Source organism: Chionomys nivalis, chromosome 17 (assembly GCF_950005125.1).
Source record: "Chionomys nivalis chromosome 17, mChiNiv1.1, whole genome shotgun sequence".
In the NCBI taxonomy this organism is placed as follows: Eukaryota; Metazoa; Chordata; class Mammalia; order Rodentia; family Cricetidae; genus Chionomys; species Chionomys nivalis.
In genome coordinates this window covers 59,783,382-59,809,000 of record NC_080102.1, presented here as the reverse complement: position 1 = coordinate 59,809,000, position 25,619 = coordinate 59,783,382, and the positions used below count along the sequence as shown (strand labels likewise).

Genomic DNA, 25,619 nt, shown 5'->3' with positions numbered 1-25,619 from the left:
GGGTTCTCGGCAAGAGCACACCCTCTGGACACTCCCCGTTCATCACCCGACCCTTTTTAAATATAAGAGACCACCATTTGCCCAGCTGGCACTTTTATTAACATTAAACACAACTCTTCCCAGACACCAGTAGGCCACTGCCCACAGTCTCAGGCCCCTTGAAACAGGGCCCTTCACTGCTACATCTCCGCAGCACATCCTCACGCCTTGGCCGTCGCCTGCGTCGCTCCCAGGGCTGTGAGCTGCTGGATCTTCTGGCTCATCATTTCCATGACGGCTAAGAAAGGAGGAGCAGAGTTACAACCCAGGGGGACTGTTCCAGAGAACCCAAGACGGGAACACGCACTCCCTGCACCGCGTCAGTCAGTATGCTAACCGTTGCAATGTGGTACAGGATGAGACTCTGTCTCAAAACAAAAACAAAAAGCCACCAACTTCCCTGACTTTATAAATCAAGATCAGCTTCCCATACCCTTTCCAGTTCTACTTAATTGGTGTGATTGGATCTATGCTCTTTTTAAACTTCCTGGAGGATTGCTGTGTGCAGCCTCTGTGGTAACTGCTAGGGTTTCCTTAGCAGAATTCTGCTGCGTTTATAAGCACTTTATCCCAACCCATTAACAGATTTCTTCTCAATCACTCAAACCCCAAATCACCCATCAGGACACCAAAGGGAAAAACAACATTGTTGATAAGATAGCACTCGCTGGCATTGAACTCAGAGCTCCACCTGCCTCTGCCTCCCAACTGCTGGATTAAAGGTGTGTGCCACTCCATCCAGCAGAGACATGGTTTTAACTTGGAGAGGATACCTCCAAGTTTTACGTTACAACCCATGTTCTTTCTTTGAACTCGAGTGTGTGTTTATCTATGTCCACCACTAGAAGACCAAAGGAAAACATGGAATCTTTCTTTTTTTTTTTTTGGATCTTTCGAGACAGGGTTTCTCTGTGGCTTTGGAGCCTGTCCTGGAACTAGCTCTTGTAGACCACCGCCACCACTGCCCGGCGAAAACATGGAATCTTATCTTGCTCTCTCATTCTCTGTCTATTCCTGAGATAGGGTCTCTCACTGAACGTGAAACTCACCCAGCCAGTGAACTCCCAGGATCTGTTTGTCTCTGTCCTATTAGCACTGGGGTTACCAGCATTTGGGTCATGCCTAGCTGGATTTGAACTCAAGACCACTGAGCCATGTCCCCATAGTTTAAGGATTAAATTTTTAAATGTCCTATTCGTGTGTGTTCACCGCACCATTTTCATGCAGGAGCTACAGAGGTCACATCTCCTGGTTCTGGGGTTTTAGGTGGCTGTGAGCTGCCACAGATCTGAACCTGTGCCTACGGCAAGCAGATTAAATGCTCTTAAACCACTGAGCCATTTCTCCAGGCCATTGTGTTTCCTGAGACAGGATCTTGGCAATGTACTCTAGTCTGGCCTCTACCCTGGAATCCTCTTGCCTTAGCCTTCTGAATGCTGAGATTACAGGAAATCCACCACATGCCGCTGGATTACTCATTTAAATGGATAGTATTGTACATGGATTATGTCAGTGTATGTGCACACATTTAAATCTTATTTATACATACATATAAGTAAATATTTTAGGTTTCCTTGTGTTTTTGTTTTGTTTGTTTTTGTGGTGCCCAGGATTTAATCCATGACATTTACATGCTAGGAACTTTTTTTTTTAGAGAGAGAGGGTTTCTCTTTGTAACAGTCCTGACTGTTCTGGACTTGATTTGTAGACCAGGCTGGCTTCAAACTCACTGAGTTCCCTCTGCCTCTGCCTCCCAAGTGCTAAGATTAAAGGCATGCGCCACCACTGCCCAGCATGCTAGGCACTCTTACTACTGAGCTATATATCCCCAAGCCTATACCAATTATGTCTTTTTGGAGGGGAGGGACAAGAGTCTCATAAAGTCCACAGTGGCCTTGAACTGGCTATGTAGTAAAGATGATCCCCCTGCCTCTTCTCCTAAGTGTAAGGATTAAAGTGTATACCACAAAACCTGACTGCTGTTTTTCTTTTGAGACAGGGTCTTGATATGAACTCCTCTTAATTAATCTCCCCAGTTTTGGGATTACAGATGTGTGCTGTCATGTCCTATGCAATGAATGTTCTTTATCATGGTAGAACGGGTAGGAAGTTCCCTGTGAGTCTGGGAGACAGCTTCACAGCTAAGAGCATTTGCCAGCTACCTGGTGGCAAGAGTTTAATCTCTAGAACCCAGGGTGAAAGGAGAAAAGTGATTTCCTCTAACCTCCACACATGCACCACGGTGCTCATGCGCCCCACTCCCACCTCCCAGAGACGGAAAGACAGACAATAGATATAATTTTACAGAAGAGGCGCTCTGGGCAGAACTCACCTTGCTTCATAGCATGCTTCTCCTGCAGAGCTGGCTGGATTTTCTCCATTTGCTTGGTGAGAAAGTCTATCTTCCTTTTGAAGAAGTCCTTGGCATCGTCAGCTGTCTGCAAGATCAGAGGTAAAGGCAAGAACACAAGGAGACCCTGCCCTCCACGCCCTTCTCACCGCCTCACCTTCTCAACGTAGTAGCCAGTTCCCACATCGATGAGCACGTGTTCCACGTCATGGAGCTTCCCAGGGACATACATCTGAGACGCAGGGGTTAAGAAAAAACTAGCCCGGCATGAGACAGGTTTGTCAACCAGAGCCATTAACCCAAAGTCTCCTTTTCTAGGAAGCTGCAACTTTTTAGACCAAGGAACAGAATCTTCTCTGTGAAGACAACAGAAGCTGGAAACTTGCTTGTCCTGACCTCACGTCTCACCCTTAGAGGAGCTCCTGGGTTTCCCCAATGGTCTTTCCAAAAAGACCAGATCAGATGCAACCATGCTTCCCAAAGGTTCTAGAACCGTACAAGTGGAAAGCCAACCATAAATCCTGATAGATCATTACAAATTCTTTTTTTTTTTTTTTTAAATATTTATTTATTATGTATACAATATTCTGTCTGTGTCTATGCCTGCAGGCCAGAAGAAGGCACCAGACCCCATAATAGATGGTTGCGAGCCACCATGTGGTTGCTGGGAATTGAACTCAGGACCTTTGGTAGAGCAGGCAATTCTCTTAACCTCTGAGCCATCTCTTCAGCCCCCTCATTACAAATTCTTACGTTTTGTTTTTAGATTGCATGCATGTGCATCAAGGGCATGGCTGGCACTGCACAAGTCAGAACAGGTTCCTGCCTCATGCAGCTGCAGGAACCAAACCCGGTTCTCAACCACTAGGCCATCTCTCCAGCCTTGGGTTATTATTTTCATGTTATACTTGCTAGTTTTTGTTTTTTTTTTTTAAAGATTTTTATTTATTATGTATACAGTGTTCTGTCTGCATATATGCCTACTCACCAGAGAGAGCACCAGATCTCATTACAGATGGTTGTGAGCCACCATGTGGTTGCTGGGAATTGAACTCAGGACCTCAGGAAGAGCAGTCAGTACTCTTAACCTCTTAGCCATTGATCCAGCCCCCACTTGCTAGTTTTGTGTATGTTTCCACATGTGTCTGCCAGGGAACATGTGTAGAGAGGGTGGGAGTGGTTTTCTCCTTCCACCATGTGAGTATTGAATATTTCTGCACATTTTTACCCACTAGATACTTTGCTTAAATTTGTTTTAGTGCATTGGTGTGAAGGCATCAGATCCCCTGGAACTGGAGTTACAGACAGTTGTGAGCTGCCGTGTGGATGCTGGGAATTGATCTCAGGTCCTCTGGAAGAACAGTCAGTGCTCTTAACTGCTGAGCCATCTCTCCGGCCCCACACTAATATTATTTTAACTTTGACATTCTTCACACATTGCTATTTTTAGGTTTCTCTTTTAGTCTGTCATTTCATGGATGAGCACTTTCAACAGATGGAAATAATCTAGGTTTCTTATTGAACATAGTTTTGGAATGAGGCACAACTAAGCTAAAACTAACAGAGCCAAGTCCTCAATTTCAATATCCTACTATTTTCCTATTGCTTTAGCCGACTGCCAGTTCTATCTCCATGTTAGATTAACATCCCCACACAGCAGAGACAATCATTACACTTCAATTCTCCACTGAATTCTGATAAAATATGAGACAGACACTGGTCCTAGTTAGACAAGAGAACTATGAAGTGTGTATGACGCTTTTTGTATTACAAGCTAGGGTTTCTCTGTATAACAGCCCTAGCTGTTCAGAACTCATTCTGTAGACCAGGCTGGCTTCCAGCTCAGAGATACGCTTGCTCCTGCCTCTCAATTGCTGGGATTAAAGGTGTGTGCCACCATCGCCTGGCTATAACTGTTCTTAAAATCATTGGGTTACTTATCAAAACTCTTCCCGTTTGGGGGAACTGAAGGAGAAGGCAAGGTAGCATTTCCTGTGGAAAGGATACAGAACTCGTCAGTGGGACCAGTAATTCTTTTCCTGTGAAAGTAATGAAGACAAACAGCTGGGGAAGGCTGGTCACTCCCAAGTGAAGACGTTAAGGGGAGCTCCAACAGGACTCAGTATCCAGACAGTGAAAAGAACAGCAACAGAGGTGACGGAAGCTGCGGAATGTCTTGCGCATTTTAGCTTTCCGTAGGCAACATGCAGGGGCTCGTGTGGCAACACACACTACGTAACCGATAGTTTTCTCTAAGGAAAACTGGATTAGGAAGAGGCGACAGAGAAGCAGGCTAGCGACGGTTCCCCAGGCGCCCTCACCCGCCTAACCCATACCCTCGTTGTTCTTGTTCAGCACGTTCAGACAGTCCTTGGCTTCCACATACTTGGTCTGTACCACCTTGAGCTGAGCAATAGACGTGGACAAAAACTCCACTTCCTATAGAAGCCAGGAAAAACGGTCAGCTTGGTAACCCGAGAGAGATGTGGGCACGGCCAGAGGGGGCGGGACCTGGGACCGGATAGGGGTTTCCCTGGGAAAGGAAGCCTCCCCCAGCGGGAAGGCGCGGGGAAGAGGGACTTCACGCGGCCGGAGGACGTGAAGCGCGAGGAAGGTGCTGGCTCCGGTTCTCACCTGGTCCAGCTGGTTCTTGAGCATTTCCAGTTGTGGCAGATTCAGCTCCGTGATGTTAATCGACTGCGCCATGTTGGGAAGGAGAACTACCGGAGAGGAAGCCGGCTAGGCGAGCGGCGCTCTAGCCAGCCGCTGCGTTGGCTCTGTGGTGCCGCCAGGGGAGACGCTCTGCGCCCCTCGTCTCTATGACCCGCGCCTCTGCTGGGAGATAAGGATCTCAAGCTGGGTTTGGAGAAGATCACAGCGCTTTTCCGCAGAGTATACTAGAGCTAGCACGGTTTAGTTGCAAACAGGACTTCAGGCTTCAAGGAACTGGAAACTATTGAAAGTCCTCAGGACGCAATCACAGGACTGTAAAACCGTGTACTCTACTGCGTGTTGATGGGACACCCTGGCGGCCGAGCAGGAGAGAACCACTAATGTGATGTGAAAACTGGGCTTTAAAGGACACCAAAGAGCCGGGCCGTGGTGGCGCACGCCTTTAATCCCAGCACTCGGGAGGCAGAGGCAGGCGGATCATTGTGAGTTCGAGGCCAGCCTGGTCTACAAGAACTAGTTCCAGGACAGGAACCAAAAGCTACAGAGAAACCCTGTCTCGAAAATCAAAAAAAACCAACCAAACAAAAAAGGACACCAAAGAGCCGCCACTGCCACCCAACAAGTGTAGCCGAAGTTTGTGTGTGTGCTTCTGTGTGTGAATGTTTTGTCTGCATATATATAAGTGCGGGGTCAGGGACTCTGGATTGCTTGGAGCTGGGGTTTACCCTGGTCGGTAGCCTCCACCCGAATGCTGGGAACTGAACCTAGGTCCTCTGGAAGAACAGCCCAGTGCTCTTAACTGCTGAGCATCTGTCTAGCGTCAGCATAATTATGTTATTGTCTGTTGGATATGAATGGTATATAAATGTGAGATACGTGCTTTCCCAAAACAACTTAGCTGGGGAGACAAGCCGTATGTGAGTAGTCAAAGCCCATAGAATCTGGGCTAAGTGTAGCAGCCTTAGCGGGAAGGAAGAATGGTGGTTTCTAAAATCACTGAGGAAAGAGGCAGGGCAATGGAGGCATTAGAACACCCTCCGCACTCTCTCGCTGCCTTTCCTCTCTCTCCGTCTGCTCGCCTTTCACTTTGAGGATTTTCAAGGCCTGCTGTTTGGAGTAGGGGCAGGATTCTGTCCCCATCTGCTAGCCGACTCAGAGACTTTTGGTCCCAGAGGCAAGGTTCTCACTGGGGATGTGTGTGACTGAGGATGAGTCTGGCTCTTCGGGATTAAAGGTGTGTGCCACACACCTCCGGCCCTAATGGAGTTTTTCTTTCTCTCTCTCTCTCTCTCTCTCTCTCTCTCTCTCTCTCTCTCTCTCCCTCCCTCCCTCCCTCCCTCCCTCTCTCCTCTCTCTCTCCCTCCCTCCCTTCCTTCCTTTCTTTTCTTCCTTCCTTGCTTTCTTTTCTTCCTTCCTTGCTTTCTTTTCTTCCTTCCTTTCTTTTTTCTTTCTTTTTTCTGACACAGGGTTTCTCTATGTAGCCCTAGCTGTCCTGGAACTCACTCTGTAGACAAGGCTGACCTCAGACTCAGAGACTGACCTATGTCGGTCTTCCAAATGCTGGGATTAAAGGTGTGCACCACCACTGCTCCCTACTGGAATTCTTTGTTGTTGTTGTTTGGTTTGTTTGTTTCTTTCTTTTGATTTTCGAAACAGGGTTTCTCTGTGGCTTTGGAGCCTGTCCTGGAACTAGCTCTTGTAGACCAGGCTGGCCTCGAACTCACAGAGATCAGCCTGCCTCTGCCTCCCGAGTGCTGGGATTAAAGGCGTGCGCCACCATCGCCCGGCTACCTACTGGAATTCATATACAGAGAGAAGATAGTATTCTGTTTTGTTTTTTTTTTTTTTTTTTTTTTTGGTTTTTTCGAGACAGGGTTTCTCTGTGGCTTTGGAGCTTGTTCTGGAACTAGCTCTGTAGACCAGGCTGGTCTCGAACTCACAGAGATCCGCCTGCCTCTGCCTCCCAAGTGCTGGGATTAAAGGCGTGCGCCACCATCGCCCGGCAAGATAGTATTCTGGAATGTATATTTTAGCCACACAAACACAGCATAAATAAATAAATAAATAAATAAATAAATAAATAAATAAATAAATAAATAAAGGGGGTTGGAGCGATGGCTCAGTGGTTAGGAACACTGGCTGGTCTTCCAGAGGTACTGAGTTCAATTCCCAGCAACCTCATGGTGGCTCACAACCATCTGTAATGAGATCTGGCGCCCTCCTCTGGCATGCAGGCATACATGGAGACAGAATGTTGTATACATAAACAAACAAATAAATAAATAAATCTTAAAACAAAACTGACATGAAAAAAGGCCGTTACAACTGAATATTGCAGAATGGCTTGTAAATAGGAATAGCTATAAAAAAATTAAAGATCTATGCAAATAAGGTTTCTGAATTGATTCTAACAGAAAAATTGAGATTTTTGTCAACAGGAACAGACACAACAGGAACTGTAGTATCTTTTACTAATGCTGAATTTTCCTCCATGAGCAAAATGAACATTGGCAAAGATATTGCAGTAATTTTGGGGGAGAGATTAACAAAAAATATCCCCCCAAAAAACTAACATAGTTGAGCACATGTCCTTGTGGCACAATTGAGCATCCTCTGGATATATACCCAAAAGTGGTGTTACTGGGTCTTTTTTTTTTTTGGTTTTTCGAGACAGGGTTTCTCTGTGGTTTTGGAGCCTGTCCTGGAACTAGCTCTTGTAGACCAGGCTGGTCTCGAACTCACAGAGATCCGCCTGCCTCTCGAGTGCTGGGATTAAAGGCATATGCCACCACCGCCCGGCAGTATTACTGGGTCTTGAAGAAGGAGGTTGTTTGCTAATTTTCTGAGAAATCGCCACAGTGACGTTCAAAGGAGTTGTGCCAGCTTGCATTCCCACCAGCAATGCAGAAGTGTTCCCTTTTCCCCACAACCTCTCCAGCATAAGTTGTCATCAGTGTTTTTGATCTTAGCCATTCTTAAAGGTGTTAGATGAAATCTCAGAGTTGTTTTGATTTTCATTTCTCTGATGACTAAGGATGTTGAACATTTCCTTAAGTGTCTTTCAGTCATTTTGGATTCCTCTGTTGAGAGTTCTCTGTTTAGGTCTGTACTCCATTTTTTTTTTTAATTGGATTATGTGTTCTTTGGGTGTCCAATTTCTTGAGTTCTTTGTAAATTTTGGAGACCAGACCTCTGTCTGATGTGGGGTTAGTGAGGATCTTTTCCCATTCTGTAGGCTGTTGTTTTGTCTTGTTGACCATGTCCTTTGCTTTACAGAAGCTCTTCAGTTTCAGGAGGTCCCATTTATTAATTGTTTCTCTCAGTGTCTGTGCTGCTGGGGTTATATTTAGGAAGTAGTTCCCTGTGCCAATGCGTTCAAGTGTACTTCCCACTTTCCCTTCTATAAGATTCAGTGTGGCTGGCTTTATGTTGATGTCTTTGATCCATTTGGACTTGAGTTTTGTGCATGGTGATAGATATGGGTCTATTTTCATTTTTCTATATATTGATATCCAGTTATGCCAGCACTACTTGTTAAATATGCTTTATTTTTTCCATTTGATTTTTTTTTTGCTTCTTTATCAAAGATCAGATGTTTGAAGATGTGTGGATTGATATCCGGGTCTTCTATTTGGTTCCATTGGTCCTCCTGTCTGTTTTTATGACAATACCAGGCTGTTTTCAGTACTGTAGCTCTATAGTAGAGCTTGAAGCCAGAAGTTCTTTTATTGCCCAGGATTGTTTTGACCATCCTGGGGTTTTTGCTTTTCCATATGGAGTTGAGTACCGTTTTTTCGAGGTCTTTGAAGAATTTTTCTGGGATTTTGATGGGCATTGCGTTGAATCTGTAGATTGCTTTTGGTAAGATTGCCATCTTTACTATGTTAATTCTGCCTACCCAAGAGCATGGGAGATCTTTCCAATTTCTGGTGGAAAGCTTCAATTTCTTTCTTCAAAGATTTAAAGTTCTCATCATACAAGTCTTCCACTTGTTTGGTTAGAGTTCCTCTGAGATATTTTTTGCTATCTGTGGGTATTGTGAAGGGTGTTGATTCTCTGATTTCTTGTTGTTGTTGTTTTTTTTTTAATTTTTTTATTTATTTATTATGTATACAATATTCTGTCTGTGTACATGCCTACAGGCCAGAAGAAGGCACCAGATCTTATTACAGATGGTTGTGAGCCACCATGTGGTTGCTGGGAATTGAACTCAGGACCTCTGGAAGAGTAGCCAGTGTTCTTTACCTCTGAGCCATCTCTCCAGCCACCTCTCTGATTTCTTTCCTAGCCCCTTTTTCATCTGTGTACAGGAAGGCTACTGTTTTTGTTTTGTTTTGTTTGAGTTAGTCTTGTATCCTGCTACATTGCTGAAAGTGTTTATGAGTTGCAGAAGTTCCTTGGTAGAATTTTTGGGATCACATATGTAAACTATCATATCATCAGCAAACAGTGAGAGTTTGACTTCTTCTTTTCCAATTTGTATCTCCTTGATCTCCTTTTGGTGTCTTTTTTTTTTTTTTTTTTTTTGGATTTTCGAGACAGGGTTTCTCCGTACCTTTTTGGTTCCTGTCCTGGTACTAGCTCTTGTAGACCAGGCTGGCCTCGAACTCACAGAGATCGCCTGCCTCTGCCTCCCGAGTGCTGGGATTAAAGGCGGTGCCACCACCGCCCGGCCTCCTTTTGGTGTCTTATTGTTCTAGCTAGGACCTTAAGAACTATATTGAATAGATATGGAGAGAGTAGACAACCTTGTCTTGTTCCTGATTTCAGTGGAATCGCTGGGAGTTTCTCTCTATTTAGTTTGATGTTGGCTGTTGGCTTGCTGTATATTGCCTTTATTATGTTTAGTTATGTTCCTTGTATCCCTGCTGTCTCCAAGATCTTTATCATGAAGAGATGTTGTATTTTGTCAAAAGCTTTTTCAGCATTCAATGAGATGATCATGTGGTTTTTATTTTTCAGCTTGGTTTTTTTTTTTTTTTTTTTTGGTTTTTCGAGACAGGGTTTCTCTGTGGTTTTGGAGCCTGTCCTGGAACTAGCTCTTGTAGACCAGGCTGGACTTGAACTCACAGAGATTCACCTGCCTCTGCCTCCTGAGTGCTGGGATTAAAGGCGTGCGCCAGCAACGCCCGGCTTTCAGCTTGTTTATATGGTGGATTACGTTGACAGATTTTTGTATGTTGAATCATCCCTGCATCTGTAGGATGAAGCCCACTTGATCATGGTGGATGATGGTTCTGATGTGTTCTTGGATTCGATTTGCCAGTTTTTTATTTAGTACTTTTCTTTTTTTTTTTTTTTTTTTTTTGGTTTTTTCGAGACAGGGTTTCTCTGTGGCTTTGGAGCCTGTCCTGGAACTAGCTCTGTAGACCAGGCTGGTCTCGAACTCACAGAGATCCGCCTACCTCTGCCTCCCAAGTGCTGGGATTAAAGGCGTGCGCCACCATCGCCCGGCTATTTAGTACTTTTCATCAATGTTCATGAGTGAGATTGGTCTGTAATTCTCTTTCTTAGTAATATCTTTCTGTGGTTTGGGTATCAGGGTAATTGTAGCCTCATAAAAAGAGTTTGGCAATGTTTCTTCTGTTTCTATTGTGCGGAATAATTTGAGGAGTATTGGTATTAGTTCTTCTTTGAAAGTTTTGTAGAATTCTGAGCTGTATCCATTTGATCCTGGGCTTTTTTTTTTTTTTTTTTTTTTTTTTTCAGTTTTTCAAGACAGGGTTTCTCTGTGGTTTTGGAGCCTGTCCTGGAACTAGCTCTTGTAGACCAGGCTAGTCTCGAACTCACAGAGATCCGCCTGCCTCTGCCTCCCAAGTGCTGGGATTAAAGGCGTGCGCCACCACCGCCCGGCTATGTTTCTATTTCTTTAGCAGTTACAGGTCTGTTTAATTTGCTTATCTGGTCTTGATTTAATTTTGGCAAGTGATATTTATCCAGAAAGTTGTGCATTTCCTTTAAGTTTTCCAATTTTGTGGAGTACAGATTTTCAAAATATGACCTGTATTTCCTCCATGTCTGTTGTTATTATGCCCCCTTTTTATTTCTGATTTTGTTAATTTGGATATTCTCTCTCTTCCTTTTGGTTAGTTTGGATAAAGGTTTGTCTATTTTGTTGATTTTCTTGAAGAACCAGCTCTTTGTCTCATTGATTCTTTGTGTTGCTTTCTTTGTTTCTATTTTGTTGAGTTCAGCTCTTAGATTATTTCCTGCAGTCTAGTTTTCTTAGATTAGTTTGCTTCTTTTTGTTCTAAAGTTTTCAAATGTTCTGTTAATTCACTACTGTGGGATTTTCCAGCTTCTTTTTTTTTTTTTTTTTTTTTTTTGGATTTTTTGAGACAGGGTTTCTCTGTGGTTTTGGAGCCTGTCCTGGAACTAGCTCTTGTAGACCAGGCTGGTCTTGAACTCACAGAGATCCGCCTGCCTCTGCCTCCCGAGTGCTGGGATTAAAGGCGTGCGCCACCACCGCCCGGCTCCAGCTTCTTTATGTAGGTGTTTAGTGCTATGATTTCCTCTTAACATTACTTTCTTTCTGTTCCATAAATTTGGGTATGTTGTGCGGTCATTTTCATTGAATTTTAGAAATTCTTTAATTTCTCCCTTTATTTCTTCTTTGACCCATTGATGATTCAGGTGAGCATTGTTTAATTTCCATGTGTTTGTGGGTTTTCTGAAATTAGTATTGCTGTTGACTTCTAGTTTTATACCATGGTGATCTGATAAGGTACATTGGGTTATTCCAATTTTTTTGTATTTGTTGAGTTTTGTTTGTTACCGAGTATGTGGTCAATTTTTTTTTTTTTTTTTTTTTTTGGTTTTTCAAGACAGGGTTTCTCTGTGGCTTTGGAGCCTGTCCTGGAACTAGCTCTGTAGACCAGGCTGGTCTCGAACTCACAGAGATCCGCCTGCCTCTGCCTCCCAAGTGCTGGGATTAAAGGCGTGCTCCACCATCGCCCGGCTTATGTGGTCAATTTTTGAGAAGGTTCCATGATGTGCTGAGAAGAAGGTATATTCTTTTCTGTTTGAATAGAATATTCTATAGATGTCTGTTAAGTCCATTTGAGTCATAACATCTGTTAGTTCTCTTAATTCACTGTTCATTTTTTTTTTTTTTTTGGTTTTTTCGAGACAGGGTTTCTCTGTAGCTTTGGAGCCTGTCCTGGAACTCCCTTTGTAGCCCAGGCTGGCCTCGAACTCACAGAGATTCGCCTGCCTCTGCCTCCCGAGTGCTGGGATTAAAGGCGTGCGCCACCACCGCCCGGCTCACTGTTCATTTTTTGTCTGATTGACCTGTCCAGTGGCGAGAGGGGAGTGTTGAAGTCTCCCACTATTAGTGTGTGGGGTTTAATGTATGGTTTAAGCTTTAGAAGTGTTTCTTTTACATATGACGGTGCCCTTGTATTTGGGGCATAAATGTTCAGTATTGATATTTCCTCTTGATGGATTTTTCTTGCTACTATTATGAAATATCCTTCTTCGTCTCTTTTGATTGATTTTAGTATGATGTCTATTCTTTTCGTTTGTTTGTTTGTTTTTTTTGTTTGTTTTTGTTTTGTTTTGTTTTTCGAGACAGGGTTTCTCTGTGGCTTTGGAGCCTGTCCTGGAACTAGCTCTTGTAGACCAGGCTGGTCTCGAACTCACAGAGATTCACCTGCCTCTGCCTCCCAAGTGCTGGGATTAAAGGCGTGCGCCACCACCGCCCGGCTCTGATGTCTATTCTGTTAGATATTCAGAATTAGATATTCACCAACTTGTTTCTTGGGTCTATTTGACTGCAATTTTTTTTCAACGTTTTACTCTGAGGCAATGCCTGTCCTTGATTTTGAGGTGTGTTTCTTTTTTTTTTTTTTTTTTTTTTTTTGGTTTTTCGAGACAGGGTTTCTCTGTGGCTTTGGAGCCTGTCCTGGAACTAGCTCTGTAGACCAGGCTGGTCTCGAACTCACAGAGATCCACCTGCCACTGCCTCCCAAGTGCTGGGATTAAAGGCATGCGCCACCACCGCCCGGCGAAATGTCTGTTTTTTGTTGATCTCTACAGACATGGTAAGCACTTAGTCTTTATGTAGTTCCAAATCAATTAAAAACTAAAGCTGGCTTTGGATTTGGAGTGTGGCTCTCTCCTTCTCTAAACCCAAGCATGTTGTTAAAAGAAAATTCAAAGTCTCTGTCTCATATCAAATGATATGATATGAGACACCTGGTATGGGACAGAAGAAAACCCAAATTTAGGGACTATTATTGTCTCAAATCTCTTACCCCTCAAATTTATTTTGACTCTTTAGAACTTTTCTTTTTTTTTTTTTTTTTTTTTTTTTTTTGGTTTTTCGAGACAGGGTTTCTCTGTGGTTTTGGAACCTGTCCTGGAACTAGCTCTTGTAGACCAGGCTGGTCTCGAACTCACAGAGATCCGCCTGCCTCTGCCTCCCAAGTGCTGGGATTAAAGGCGTGCGCCACTACCGCCCGGCTAGAACTTTTCTTAAGGTATAAGTACTATCTCAAAATTTAAAGTTTCTGTTTTGATATTAATGTTATTATAAAGTACTAATTCTATACTTAGGTTTTGTGTAGCTTTCTGTATGTGATTTCAGGCTTGAGTTTAAACAGACATTTAGAAATTAAACCTGAATATCCCATAATGTCCGGATGGCTTGGCGCCAGAAGGATAGCAACAACCTCCACTAGCCATGAAACCAGGCTGGGTTACTCCTGGCCTGGCTCTGGAGTTTTCACACAGCCCCTAGGCCTTCCTTTGTGTTGCAAATATCTTTTGTTGTCCTCTGTGAATCTTGACTGAGTTTCCCATGGACAGTGTAGCCTATGCAAAACTTCTTTCAGGGCAAACCTGGAAAACCGGTGGTACCTCATGAATGAGGTCTTGGCACTGTATTGTTAGAAGCTTCAGTTTGTTCTGAGATATGGAAATCTACCTAAAGTGTAAATACAGGAAGAAATAAAGATTCTGGGAGGCGAAGGCAAGGCGCTTCAGTTCAGAGACTGAGCACCCTGCAGCCGCAGAGGCTAAGACTCAGTGTGTCTCTGAGCCTTCATTTCTCGGACCCGCCTGAATCCACACACCTGTGCCTAAATATTCGTGACATTAATAGATCATGGTCCTTTAACCTCCCTAAGATCTACAGCATATTCCATTTAATATGTTAAAGTTTTCTACAGTGAACGATAAACATTCCTAACAACAATCTCTGAAGTCTCCAAAGGATAATGGAACCCCACAACGATGGTTCTACCTGGATAGTAATAATGCCACTAAGCCAAAAAAAAATCACCCAAAGATAGGCTTTGGGCTACAAACTGCTCAAGACAATTCCAAGATGGCTAGCTGAGATGGTCCACCCTCATGTACCACTCCAGCTCACACTGGAGACTGGCCATAGTGATACAGCTGGATCTCCTGAGACTTTACCCTTGTTTTTTGTTTGTTTGTTTTTTCAGGGTTTCCCTAATGATGCCCTCACCCACCCACCCCCAGAGAGCAGGAAGTAACTTTAAGAACAGGACACCCACTTTCCCAAGAGGTGGGGTGGGTGGTTTTTGATCTTTTTCAGAGTTATGGATATTTGTCATTGGAATTACCTGGCGCGAGTAAGAAGGAAGCAGGAAACATGCAACAAACCGGCTTAGGAGTTTATTAGAGAGATGTGTACAGTCCTGGTGAAGTCGGTGTGCAGAAAGAGAGGAATGAGCCGGCAGTGGTGGCGCACGCCTTTAATCCCAGCACTCGGGAGGTAGAGGCAGGCGGATCTCTGTACAGATTGTTTAATTATACAATATAAAGTTTTAATCCTTAAACACTATTCAGGATAATAAAGAAATACAGGTTAGGGCTGGAGAGATGGCTCAGTGGTTAACAGTGGTTAACCTGCTCTTCCAAAGGTCCTGAGTTCAATTCCCAGCCACCACCACATGATGGCTCACAACCATCTGTAATGAGATCTGGTGTCCTCTTCTGGCCTGAAGGCATGCTTGCAGGCAGAATACTGTATACACAATAAATAATTTTTTTTTAAAAAAATACAGGTTAATAATCACCCATAACTATCAAACATATGGTCTCCTTACGTTTTCAAGGTAATACAGAGGTATATTTTAGATAAGTAATCTTCAAACACTTCAAAGACCTACAGAATATAGCATTTAAAATGTTTTAATAATTTAGATTTTTCTCAACATTAGATGCATCTGCTCCTGGCAGTATTGACCAATCTACTTTGAAAGAGGATAATGGACATCAAAGAAACTCCCCATGGAGTTTGCTTTCTTTGAGGCATAAGCTAGGCATTAGGGAAAGGAGCTGCCCTTGCCTCAACTGCTGACAATATGCTGTCCAACCAGGACAAGCAGGACACAAAGAAAGGCAATTGCCAACTTTGCCAAGATAGAAGTTCCTGCTTCTTAAGAAGTCTGTCAGATACTCACGGGCTGTAGGCCAAAGATGGATGCCCCAACATGGCAAAGGAGCTTTGGGCGACTCCAGGCAGCAGTCATTTCCTTCTCAGGTCTTTGATGGGGTTGAAGATTAGACAGTGACAGTTCTCCCAAATCTCAGCATAAGAAATATTAGGTAGGAAACTTTGAACTTTTCAGGACAGTTAATGGGACTTATTTTTATAAATTTGCCAATTACTTATGGACTGAACATTAAGAATGTATTTCTTACTTGACAATATTCTTATTGTATGTAGCTTTTCACTTTTCCTCTCTATTTGGACAATACTTGATAATTATTAATGTTTTAGAGCCGGAGAGATGGCTCAGAGGTTAAGATCAATGACTGTTCTTCCAAAGGTCCTGAGTTCAATCCCCAGCAACCACATGGTGGCTCACAACCATCTGTAATAAGATCTGGTGCCCTCTTCTGGTCTGCAGGTGTACATGCAGGCAGAATACTGTATAGATAATAAATAATAAAACATTTTTTTAAAAATTATTACTGTTTTACTATGGTAGAGTTTTCCTTTTCCTTTTTAGTTAAACAAAAGTTACAGTAATTCTGTCATCGGTCTGCTAGCCAATTGAGAGGAGCATCTTGGTACAGGAGGCGGGGTTTTTACTGGGGATATATGTGATGTGACTGAGAAAGAGAGGCGTTTTTGAGCAAGGAAGCGCTCTAAGGGGGGGGTTAGCAGCTTGTGAGGCGGGGGTTGGCAGCTTGTGATTCGGCTCAGCTTCCCTTTTTGCTTTTTAATATTTGTGCACAGAACTTTGCATTTTAATAAACCACAAAGAAAACTTCGTCCTCTGGTTTTGCCTTTCATTTCAAAGCCTCCTGCAAGCTCCTCCCACCTGCTTATATTCATGCAGCAAGACTGAAGGAGGGTGCTGGGCGGTGGTGGCGCACGCCTTTAATCCCAGCACTCAGGAAGCAGAGGCAGGCGGATCTCTGTGAGTTCGAGACCAGCCTGGTCTACAAGAGCTAGTTCCAGGACAGGCTCCAAAACCACAGAGAAACCCTGTCTCAAAAAACCAAAAAAAAAAAAAAAAAAAAAAAAGACTGAAGGAGAGAGCTGTCACAGAATTTTAGATGCTCTAGAACTCACACAAAATGAGGCTCGGCATATCTTTATTAAGGTCACATTAAAAGGAAACATTTCATACAAAACACCAGGAAAAACCACTTTAAAAATTCTAAATAGTTAATTAAAACTAAGTTTGAAGGTAAACAGTCACATAGCCTCTACCATAGCTAAGACAGCTTCAGGGTGTTTGTAGAGAGACAGGTAGGCCATAGGCTACAGGTGCAGCACCAATAAGGTACTTGAGTCGAGGAGCCTGGCGGGCCTGGCTGACATAGTAGAGAAGAGGGGCCCCTGGGCCTGCTCCTAGCCAGCCCTGTAGCAAAGCCTCCGTATAACGGTCTATGTCACGGTCAGTCACATCCCAGAGGTTACCTAGAAACAAAGGGCTGGGAAGAAAGGATGAAGAAATACAAAGTAAGGGCTCTGCAGCAGAAATATTGGAAAATAAAACATTATTGGTAGATGTGTAAGGGCGCTTGAAGCACTGAGGAACTCCCTGGGCTTCTAGTTCTAGGGGGACCCAAGATAGGCGGGACATGAGGATGAGGATGGGGGCATGAGCTGTAAGCCCGAAGGTAGGCCTCACCAGCCAGCCATGATGTACTTGAGCACGATTCCAGCTCCCTCCAGACTGCCATGCACAGCGAGGGCTGCGCTGCTACAGCCAAACAGCAGGGCCACTGCCCGGCAGCTCAGCCGCAGGATAGCCTGCCCATCAAGGAAACGGGCACCAGCTCCGTGCCCTGCATAGCTAAGGCAGAGGAAGCGAAATAAGCATTTGAGTCAACATTCCCAGGCCCTAAAATCAACCCCAGTGATCCCCTCCCCTCCAGAATGCCTGTCTCCCTGCTACCTGGACCCAAACACTCACATGTATAAGTCATGCTGTGTCAAGGCAGCCTGGACCTGCTCAAGGCTTGGGACTTCCCCAATCACTCCTTTCCAGCCAGTTTCACTGCAAGGAAAAACTGAAGGTCAGCAGACAGCAGACACCATGTAGCAACGAGGGGAAAGGGAACAGCAGACAGAATGAGACGGAACAGCTGATCGTGGAGCAATCTCTAGCCTTTCCCACCCTACTGTATGCCAGTGTCCCCAGACCTGCTGAAACTGGCTCGAAATCGCTCCTCTGTGCTTGTCAGGTTACTGTGAGGGTTTAGGACATAGAAGGTATTCCGTGGGTCCACACCATGGCTCAGCACTGATGACGCCCCAGCCTGAGGGGCAAGCACTGTCAATTAGGGTCTTGGCCTGTCTAGTCCCAGCCTACTCAAAGCCCAATTCCTAGCTCCCCAGGGCTCCAGCCTTCTTTCTTTAGGCTTTACCCAATTTCCAATCTCGGTTTCCCACCTCTTTAGTGATAGAGTAGCTGAGTAGGAAGTGGAAGGAGGGCAGCCGGGTGACCGGCAGTGCCCGGAGGCTGGGCATGCTTTCCCATGGTAGTTTTTGCAGGTCCTAGGGAAAAAGCAGCCCAAGGTTACCATCCGCAGGCACATAAAGGCACGTGTCTGAAGGAGTGTGGGGACGAGCTCAGTGCTCAGCACCCTCTGACACCGTTCAGTGCCCCGGCTCTTTACCTTGTCTAGCACCAACACCAGATGCTGACTGGGAGGGGTCACCTGGCTCTGCACCCGTCCTATGGCCTCACTCAGGAGCACTCGGGCACGTTCTGGCTGGGCTGGGCACAGCCCATATGCCAAGGCCTGAACATCCCGGCTGCTGAGGATTCTGGCACCACTAAGAATGACCTACAGGAGAACAAGGGTTAGTGGGTGTGGACGCTACAACTCTCGTAGAAAAGAACATCGTCTCAGCTTCCCCTTCTAGTTCCTGAACTCACTTTTAGAAGAGTGGGGTCAGGGTATCTCCAGCCGCATTCCTGCAGCAGCTCCTTTAAGCGGGAGGCCTCCTGCGCAGATCCAGGGTCTGCACTGGATGGCAGCAGCAGCCCCCGCCAGCAGCCCAGGACATGCTCTTCCAGGGAGGTAATGAGTTCCTAGGGCAGGTGCCGAGCTTTCAGTTAGACAGAAAACCCATTTTGGAAATTAGGGGTCTCTATCAGCCTTAGAAAGTCTATAATGGCCGGGCGGTGGTGGCGCACGCCTTTAATCCCAGCACTCGGGAGGCAGAGGCAGGCGAATCTCTGTGAGTTCGAGACCAGCCTGGTCTACAAGAGCTAGTTCCAGGACAGGCTCCAAAGCCACAGAGAAACCCTGTGTCGAAAAACCAAAAAAAAAAAAAAAAAAGTCTATAATGTCTTTCATTTTCTGAGACACTCAAAAAAATTAAAGACATAGCTAGGTGGTGGTACACGCCTTTAATCCCAGGCAGAGGCTGGAAGATCTCTGTGAGTTCAAGGCCAGTTTGGTCTAGAGTGATTTCCAGGAAGCCAAGGCTACACAGAAAAACCCTGCCTGGGAGAAAAAAAGCCTACCCTCTGTGCCAGGCCTCAGCCTCCCCGCCCCCCAGGAGCACACACCTCCATTCTTTGATCTAGTGCCAGTCTCCCTGTCCACCATGCCCGCTTCTCTGTACAGCTGCTGTTTTCTTTCTGGTCCTTCTGGATGGCATCAAACTCTTTCAGAACGGAGCTTAGTGGTAACTACAGGAGATGAAGAATTTATAAGATCTGCTTACCTAGTGACTATCACCTTTTCATCCTTCAGGCACTGAGGCCCACGTCAGGCAGATTCTAGTCCTTGTTATAGGAGCCCTACCTTGTTTTGGGCAGTGGGGATCTGCACAGTAACTGGGGGGTTGTCCTTTTCCAGTCGCGTCAGGAGGAGAGTGTTGCTCAAGATTCCAGGCTGGAGGGTGGCCAGAGCCAACACACAGACGGTCACCCCTAACATAAATAGAAGACACACAGCATCAGCACACTTTCCGGAGGCATTTGCAGACCTGCCTTCTACAGAGCCCCTCAAGACAACTCCATGAAGTCTACCCGGGTCAGTGTTCTCCTAGGAACAGGCAGCTGGTACTTTGTGTTTCTCATGGCAGCTAACAAAGGCTGCGCTGGTGTGAGTGCTCCTATCATCGGCTAGTAGGAATGACAGAAGACTCCAGACATCTCAACATACTCCCAAAGAAAAACTGTGAATTTCAGAGTATTTCTGGCCTGAGAAAAAAACAGTGTGGTGGCACACGCCTAAAAATCTCGGCACCCAGATGGCTGAGGAAGGAGGATGTTGAGACTGAGGCCCATGTTACACAGTAAGATTCTGTCTCAAAGGGAAAAAATAAAAAAATAAGATAAAAGGAGCACAAATCTAGGTAAACTAACCAATTCCTAAAGTTCACCTACCCAGTTTAACTAGATGTGTAAGAGACCCAGCCAGAAGCAGACACCATACCAGTGGGGATCTCAGCCAGGCGTTCCTGGAAACTGTCCTTCTCTGCCTGGGGGAAGTAGCCAGATCCCAAAGTCCTGAAGGAAAAGAGGCGCTGGATGCGGGCCAGGGGGACATCTCCAGATCTCTCTTTCAGGTTCAGCTCTTGTAGATGCTCTGCTAATTCAGGTGATCCTTGCTGCTTCTGGGCCTTGCTGCAGGCAACACGAACAGGAATGAATCCATCTCCAAACAACTCAGGACCCTTACCCGGCAGTTTGCCCATACGCCCGACAGCACTCACCTGAGCTGTCGGTGCAGATGGGTGAGCAGCTGGTGGCGACAGGTGATAGACACAGATTCAGCAACAAGAAACGCAGTGGCATAGGGATCCCGGTGGCCCAGGCACAAAGCCAGGAGTCGGCAGAGGTGGGAGTAGAGTCCACTTGGAGGGCAGTGACTGACACCACGGAAAGCAATACTCAGTGAGTCAGTGATGGAATCCAGGGTAGAAAGATCTAGAAAAAGGTCAAGATCATGGTTGGAAATAAACCCCATTTCTTAATTAAGGAGTCCCACAGAGAAGAGCAGCGGCTACTTGTGAAGGAGACATGCCAAGAGGATCGATACGATCCTAACGGGTGTCGCTCCATCCTATCCTACCTAAAGTCCCATTTTACAATGCAGGAAACAGAAGCTCAGAGTGATTAAGTCCCTTGCACAAAATGCAGAGTTCAACCAGGCTCAGAGACTGCTGGACCCAGGAAGCCAAAACAATAGACTGGTCGATGTAGAACTGCTTAGCCTGTAATTCCAGAACTTTATAGAGACTGAGGCTCAGTATCCCCATGTTATAGGCCAGCTGGAACCAAAGTGATATCTTGTCTCAAAAACGAGAGGAAGAAAGAGCCTGGCGTGACAGTACGGTGGTGTGTGCTTGTGCTCCTAGCATCTGGCAGGTGCAGACACGGGGACCATGCACAAGTCATCCTTGGCTACATAGAAAGATAGATTATATGAAACTTTATCTAAAAATAAAATAAAATTCAAAAGACAGGCCAGGGAAATGGTCCAGTCGTTAAGCATCTCCGGTGTAAGCAGGAGCAGCCATCTAAAGGGCCAGCCAGGCACAGCAGCACCACCTGCAATCCCAGTGCTGAAGACCCCCGGGATCTGCAGCCAGCTGAACTAATCAGTGAGCTCCAGATTCAAAGACTAAGAAGGGGGGCTGGAGAGGTTAAGGGCACTGGCTGCTCTTCCAGAGGTCCCAAGTTCAATTCCCAGCAACCACATTATGGCTCACAGCCATCTGTAATGAGATCTGGTGCCCTCTTCTGGTGTGCAGGAACACACGCAGGCAGAACACTGTTAATATAATTAAAAAAAAAAAATCTTAAAACAAAACAAAAAAACCCCACTAAGATGGAAAAAGCGACTAAGGAAGACACCAGATGTCAACCCTCTGCCCTCCACACAAAAATACACACAGGTGTGATCACACAAGTGACACAGTATACCAACACATACATGAACACATGCAGTATACCCATGTGTATGAACGCACACAAACTCTCATTCACACAAAGCTGAATATGATGGTGCACCCCTGTAATCCTAGAAGCCAGCCTATGCTACACAGACAACATCAAGAAAAATTTTCAGAAAGTTTGTCTCCCAAAAAGGACCTACCAAGAGACCTGTGGGCTCAGCCCTCCCCAGGTAACCCTACCGCAGTGGTCAATATACTCACCGATGGGTATAGGAACTGAGTGGGGTGGGAGCCAAGGACTAGGGTCACTCCTGGCCTCCTTGTCAGGGTAGAGGGCAGGCAGCTCAGCCTTGCAGGACTCCCGTCTCAACACCTCACACTCTCCTGTGGGCAGGCCAGGGCCTGCAGCTGCCGTCTTCACAGCTAGGGAGACAACATGACTTTTCGTTTTTTGTTTTGCTTTTCGTTTTTTGAGACAGGTTTCTCTGTAACTTTGGTGCCTGTCCTGGGACTCTCTCTCCACACCAGGCTGGGCTCGAACTCAGAGATCCTCCTGCCTCTGCCTCCCAAGTGCTGGGATTAAAGGCGTGCGCCACTACTTCTGGGCTGAGAATACAAGTTTTCATAATGCTCCCTCCTACTCCCCTAGCCTGTTTCTTCTTCTGTAATACATTCCGCAGAGCTAGTAAAGGGCTTTTCTAGTATTTCTTTGGTTTTTGGTCCCAGGGACACCTAACACACACCACAGAACACAAGCCTCTGCTCCTCTTCCTTGCGGACCTACCTGAGGCCGAGTCTTCCCCATCGGAACCCCTGAGCGTTTCAAAGCTCATTTCCAGGTGGCTGTCCGTCAGCTCCTCTTCAGGGATAGTTCTCATGATCTCCGGTCCCAGGCTAGCCCGGACACAGAGCGCTGAATTGGCACTCTCTTCTTCACAAGCCACCTTCTTGGCCCGACGACCCCTCCCACTGAGACTGATGTGTTCAGGGGCACTACCTGCAGCAACTACTGCATCTGTCTTCAAGCTTGAGCCCTTCCTAGTTCGGCCCCGACCCCGGCCAGCAGTCCCTCTTCTCTTAGGTTCCTCTACAAGTTGTGCTTCAGCTGAGACAAGGTCTTCCAGGTCACTATCATCACTGAAGTTCACCTTTGACAGAGGGAATGGAAGAAATTAAGGGCCAACACGCTCAACAATACTTTCCAACAGCAGGGGGCACTATGGAGGCATTGACAGGTCTCTCTGACTTCAGATATGACCTCCCCCACTGTACTTGCCACTCTCAAACCCTGTGGCAACTCAGTTTCGAAGGACAAGGGGGAAAGGAACAGAAGATAGGGACGAAGGGTGACAAGGCAAAGGACCACAGAGCTGACGAAAGTGTATGGCACTGCAGACTTGGCTAAGGGAGCCCCTCTACAAGCGCCCTGCTCTGCAGACACCCATCTTCATGCCACTCCCCTAACCACAATCCCAGCTTACCTTGAGGCGAGTCTGGGCCCTCCTATGCACCTTGGGGGCCAAGGGAACCTCAGGCTTGCTCTTTGTAGTGTAGACTTCTTCAAATATGGTAAAAGGGACATGAGGGCCAACCTGCCTAGCCCGGCCAGGGGGCTTAGGGGTACAAGGTAGCCCATCCTCTTCCAGACCTTTCTGAGAGACATTACAGACGGGAGGGAGAGCAGAGGTTGCCTGCCGGCGCCCTCGTCCAGAGCACTTTTGTCTCCGAATCTTAGAGGGTTTTAAGACTGTGGGACTTTGTACCAATGGTGGCTGCCAGCCCCAGGTGCTTGCAAAAAGTTGGGAAGTACAGCAGCTGAAGCTGGCCAGCTTCGCAAGGGCCTGAATCAAGAGCAGGCTGGCTCGCCAGAACTCCAAGTATTGTATCCGTGTTGCCACAAACTTCAGCCCCGTAGCCAGGACCTTTCCCAAGCTCTTTTCAGGTGTCTGGTTCAGGCATTCCAGTGCCAAGCGTGTGTACACTTGAGCCATGAGTTCATCGAAGAGGCTTGGGACAGGAGAGGGGGGTGTCCTGTGTTTCAACGAAGCTTGAAGGTTTTGTGTGAAGCGCTTGGTGGTTGCAGGGCAACCTTTCAGCACAGCTCGCAGCAGATCCAGGCCCGGGGCTTTATGACCTGTGGCCAGCTTTGCTCCTGCAGTGACCAACACCCAGCGCAGACAGACTGCTGAGAGGACAGGGCTGGAGCACAGCAAGCAGTCACAGGTGGGTGAGTGGGACAGGAAGCCAGGGTCGGGTGGGGGCTTGGTTTTCAAGACTGGGGAGGAGTTTGCAGAAGGTTGGGTAGAGCCGGGTTCCTTGAGCACAGTGGCCACCAGCTCCAGGGCAGGGCCTTTTAGGAAGGGTTCCTCCTCTGGGAGCTGCGGGCAACAGGAAACTTGGGCCTGCTGCTTCCCTTTCTGCATATGGACCTTTTTCACAGAATCTGGGTGCTGGGTCACCCCACCAAACTCTGGGGAGAGAGATCAAAAATCACAAAATTAGAGTGGCCTCAAGAATTCTACCATAGGGTTCAACCCACTTCACCATCTACGTGCAAATTATTCAGAACGTCTATGCAACACACACAAAAATAGGGAAATTCTTTTACAGAAAAAACAAAAACCCGAGTATTTCCTCTTAATTCAACAAGGACTCAGTAATCAATTCTACACCCCACTCCTGTAGCCCAAAGATCTTTCTCAGCTGGGTTCAGGGAGGTGCACATGAGATAGTAGAGGTAAAAATATTTGACAAGCTGGGCATCATGGCACACACCTTTAATCTCCAGACCCCAAACTGTAGCAGGGTGTACTGGCATGCACCTTTAGTCTTAGTACTGGGAAGACAGAGGCAGATATACCTCCTCCTGTACCTCCTTGAGTTTAAAGCCAGACTGATTTCCCTGATGTACAAAATGAATTCAAGACAGTCAGGACTACACAGTAAGACCCTCTTCAAACAAACAAACAGCTAAACAAATAAATAAAATAAGCCAAAGGCATTCGGCAGCACTGAAAACCAGCCAGGAAAAGTTGGGCCTCTGCAGAGTCTGTCTGAAGGAGGGACATTAATGTTCTGCCTAAAGTCACGTCATTTAGTACCAGACACCTGTCTGGTGTGGGACCATGGTCTGTATTCTGTCAATTATATTTTAAATAAATGCTGATTGGCCAATAGCCAGGCAGGAAGTATAGGCGGGACAACCAGACAGGAAGTAGAGTCAATGAGAACAGGTGAATTCTGGAAAGGAGGAAGCTCTCTCAGCAGTTCTGACCCGACTGCAGAAGAAGCAAGCAAGATGAGACTGCCCTGCTGAATAAGGCACTGAGCCACATGACTAACACAGATAAGAATAATGGGCTAAGGGCTGGAAAGATGGCTCAGAGGTTAAGAGCATTGCCTGCTCTTCCAAAGGTCCTAAGTTCAATTCCCAGCAACCACATGGTGGCTCTTCTGGCCTGCAAGCATACATGGAAGGAATGCTGTATACATAATTAATAAATAAGTAAATTAAAAAAAAAAGAATAATGGGCTAAACCACAGAGAAACCCTGTCTCAAAAAACCAAAAAAAGAAAAAAAAGAATAATGGGCTGTATAAGTTATAAGAGTTAATAAGAAGCCTGAGCTAATGGCAATCAGTTTATAACTCATATAGATAGACCTCTGTGTGAGTTCTTTGGGACTTAACAACTGTGGGAACCGGGCAGGACAGAAACCCCGACAACACCTGTCTGATTCAGAATGACCCAGACTTTTCCACAGAAGGACAAGCTGCAATACGGATGCCCCTCCAAAGCTCGGGAGGAACCTAGCAGCTTACCTGTGGAAGATTCCAGCAGGAACAGAACCTGCTGCAAGTCTGACTGACAGAGGTCAATGTCGCCTCGGGCCAGTTCCAGCTCACCTTTCAGTACAAGGAACAGGGCACACCTGTGAAAAGAGAACCAGTTAGCAGGTGGCTGTTTCCTAGAGACTCTTCTCGCTCTTTCCCAGGCCCTGCCCTCGTCATCTTTGAGTCCTCAAGATGACTTACGGCCTCTCTGGAAAACTTTCTGGACAAACCACCCTGCAGGTCACTTCCCAACTGCTTTCCACACCAAGCTCCACGGGCAGAGGAGCTTAGGGAAAGGCAGTATGTGAGTTGTCCTGGACAGACTCATCGGGCATTTCCTGTTCAGCCATGGAATGCCTGACTTCTCCCACCA

The 25,619-nt window shown here is 46.0% G+C and overlaps 2 protein-coding genes across 2 annotated transcripts in view; both read right to left on the bottom strand.

Moving 5' to 3' along the window:
• Positions 1-74: 74 nt before the first annotated feature.
• On the bottom strand, positions 75-5,181 carry Pfdn5 (prefoldin subunit 5). The gene is made up of 6 exons (XM_057792317.1): positions 5,024-5,181; positions 4,726-4,828; positions 4,397-4,428; positions 2,547-2,621; positions 2,372-2,477; positions 75-277 (listed from the first exon to the last, which is right to left on the bottom strand). Exons 1-6 carry the CDS (start codon positions 5,093-5,095, stop codon positions 201-203), a joined length of 465 nt encoding a protein of 154 aa, XP_057648300.1. The 5' UTR covers positions 5,096-5,181; the 3' UTR covers positions 75-200.
• An 11,452-nt stretch (positions 5,182-16,633) lies between these two features.
• The window catches only part of Espl1 (extra spindle pole bodies like 1, separase), a 28,168-nt gene continuing 19,182 nt past the window's right edge, over positions 16,634-25,619 (bottom strand). The window contains exons 17-31 of the mRNA XM_057791861.1: positions 25,235-25,344; positions 22,895-23,883; positions 22,198-22,561; positions 21,675-21,836; positions 20,229-20,442; positions 19,949-20,139; positions 19,313-19,440; positions 19,075-19,197; positions 18,436-18,591; positions 18,173-18,343; positions 17,946-18,050; positions 17,697-17,812; positions 17,467-17,550; positions 17,182-17,346; positions 16,634-16,981 (exon numbers count right to left, since the gene is read on the bottom strand). Coding sequence (XP_057647844.1) covers positions 16,774-16,981; positions 17,182-17,346; positions 17,467-17,550; positions 17,697-17,812; positions 17,946-18,050; positions 18,173-18,343; positions 18,436-18,591; positions 19,075-19,197; positions 19,313-19,440; positions 19,949-20,139; positions 20,229-20,442; positions 21,675-21,836; positions 22,198-22,561; positions 22,895-23,883; positions 25,235-25,344 — 3,286 coding nt within the window. The 3' untranslated portion in view covers positions 16,634-16,773. The remainder of the gene's footprint in view (positions 16,982-17,181; positions 17,347-17,466; positions 17,551-17,696; positions 17,813-17,945; positions 18,051-18,172; positions 18,344-18,435; positions 18,592-19,074; positions 19,198-19,312; positions 19,441-19,948; positions 20,140-20,228; positions 20,443-21,674; positions 21,837-22,197; positions 22,562-22,894; positions 23,884-25,234; positions 25,345-25,619) is intronic.

Excerpts from the sequence above, each read along its gene's own strand:
- Pfdn5 (XM_057792317.1), bottom strand. The coding sequence starts at position 5,095 with ATGGCGCAGTCGATTAACATCACGGAGCTGAATCTGCCACAACTGGAA. Across the intron at positions 4,429-4,725 it reads GCTGAACAAGAACAACGAGG|GAAAAGAATTACTGGTCCCA; the intron begins GTATGGGTTAGG and ends TTACTTTCACAG. Across the intron at positions 2,478-2,546 it reads CTGGCTACTACGTTGAGAAG|ACAGCTGACGATGCCAAGGA; the intron begins GTGAGGCGGTGA and ends CTGATCTTGCAG.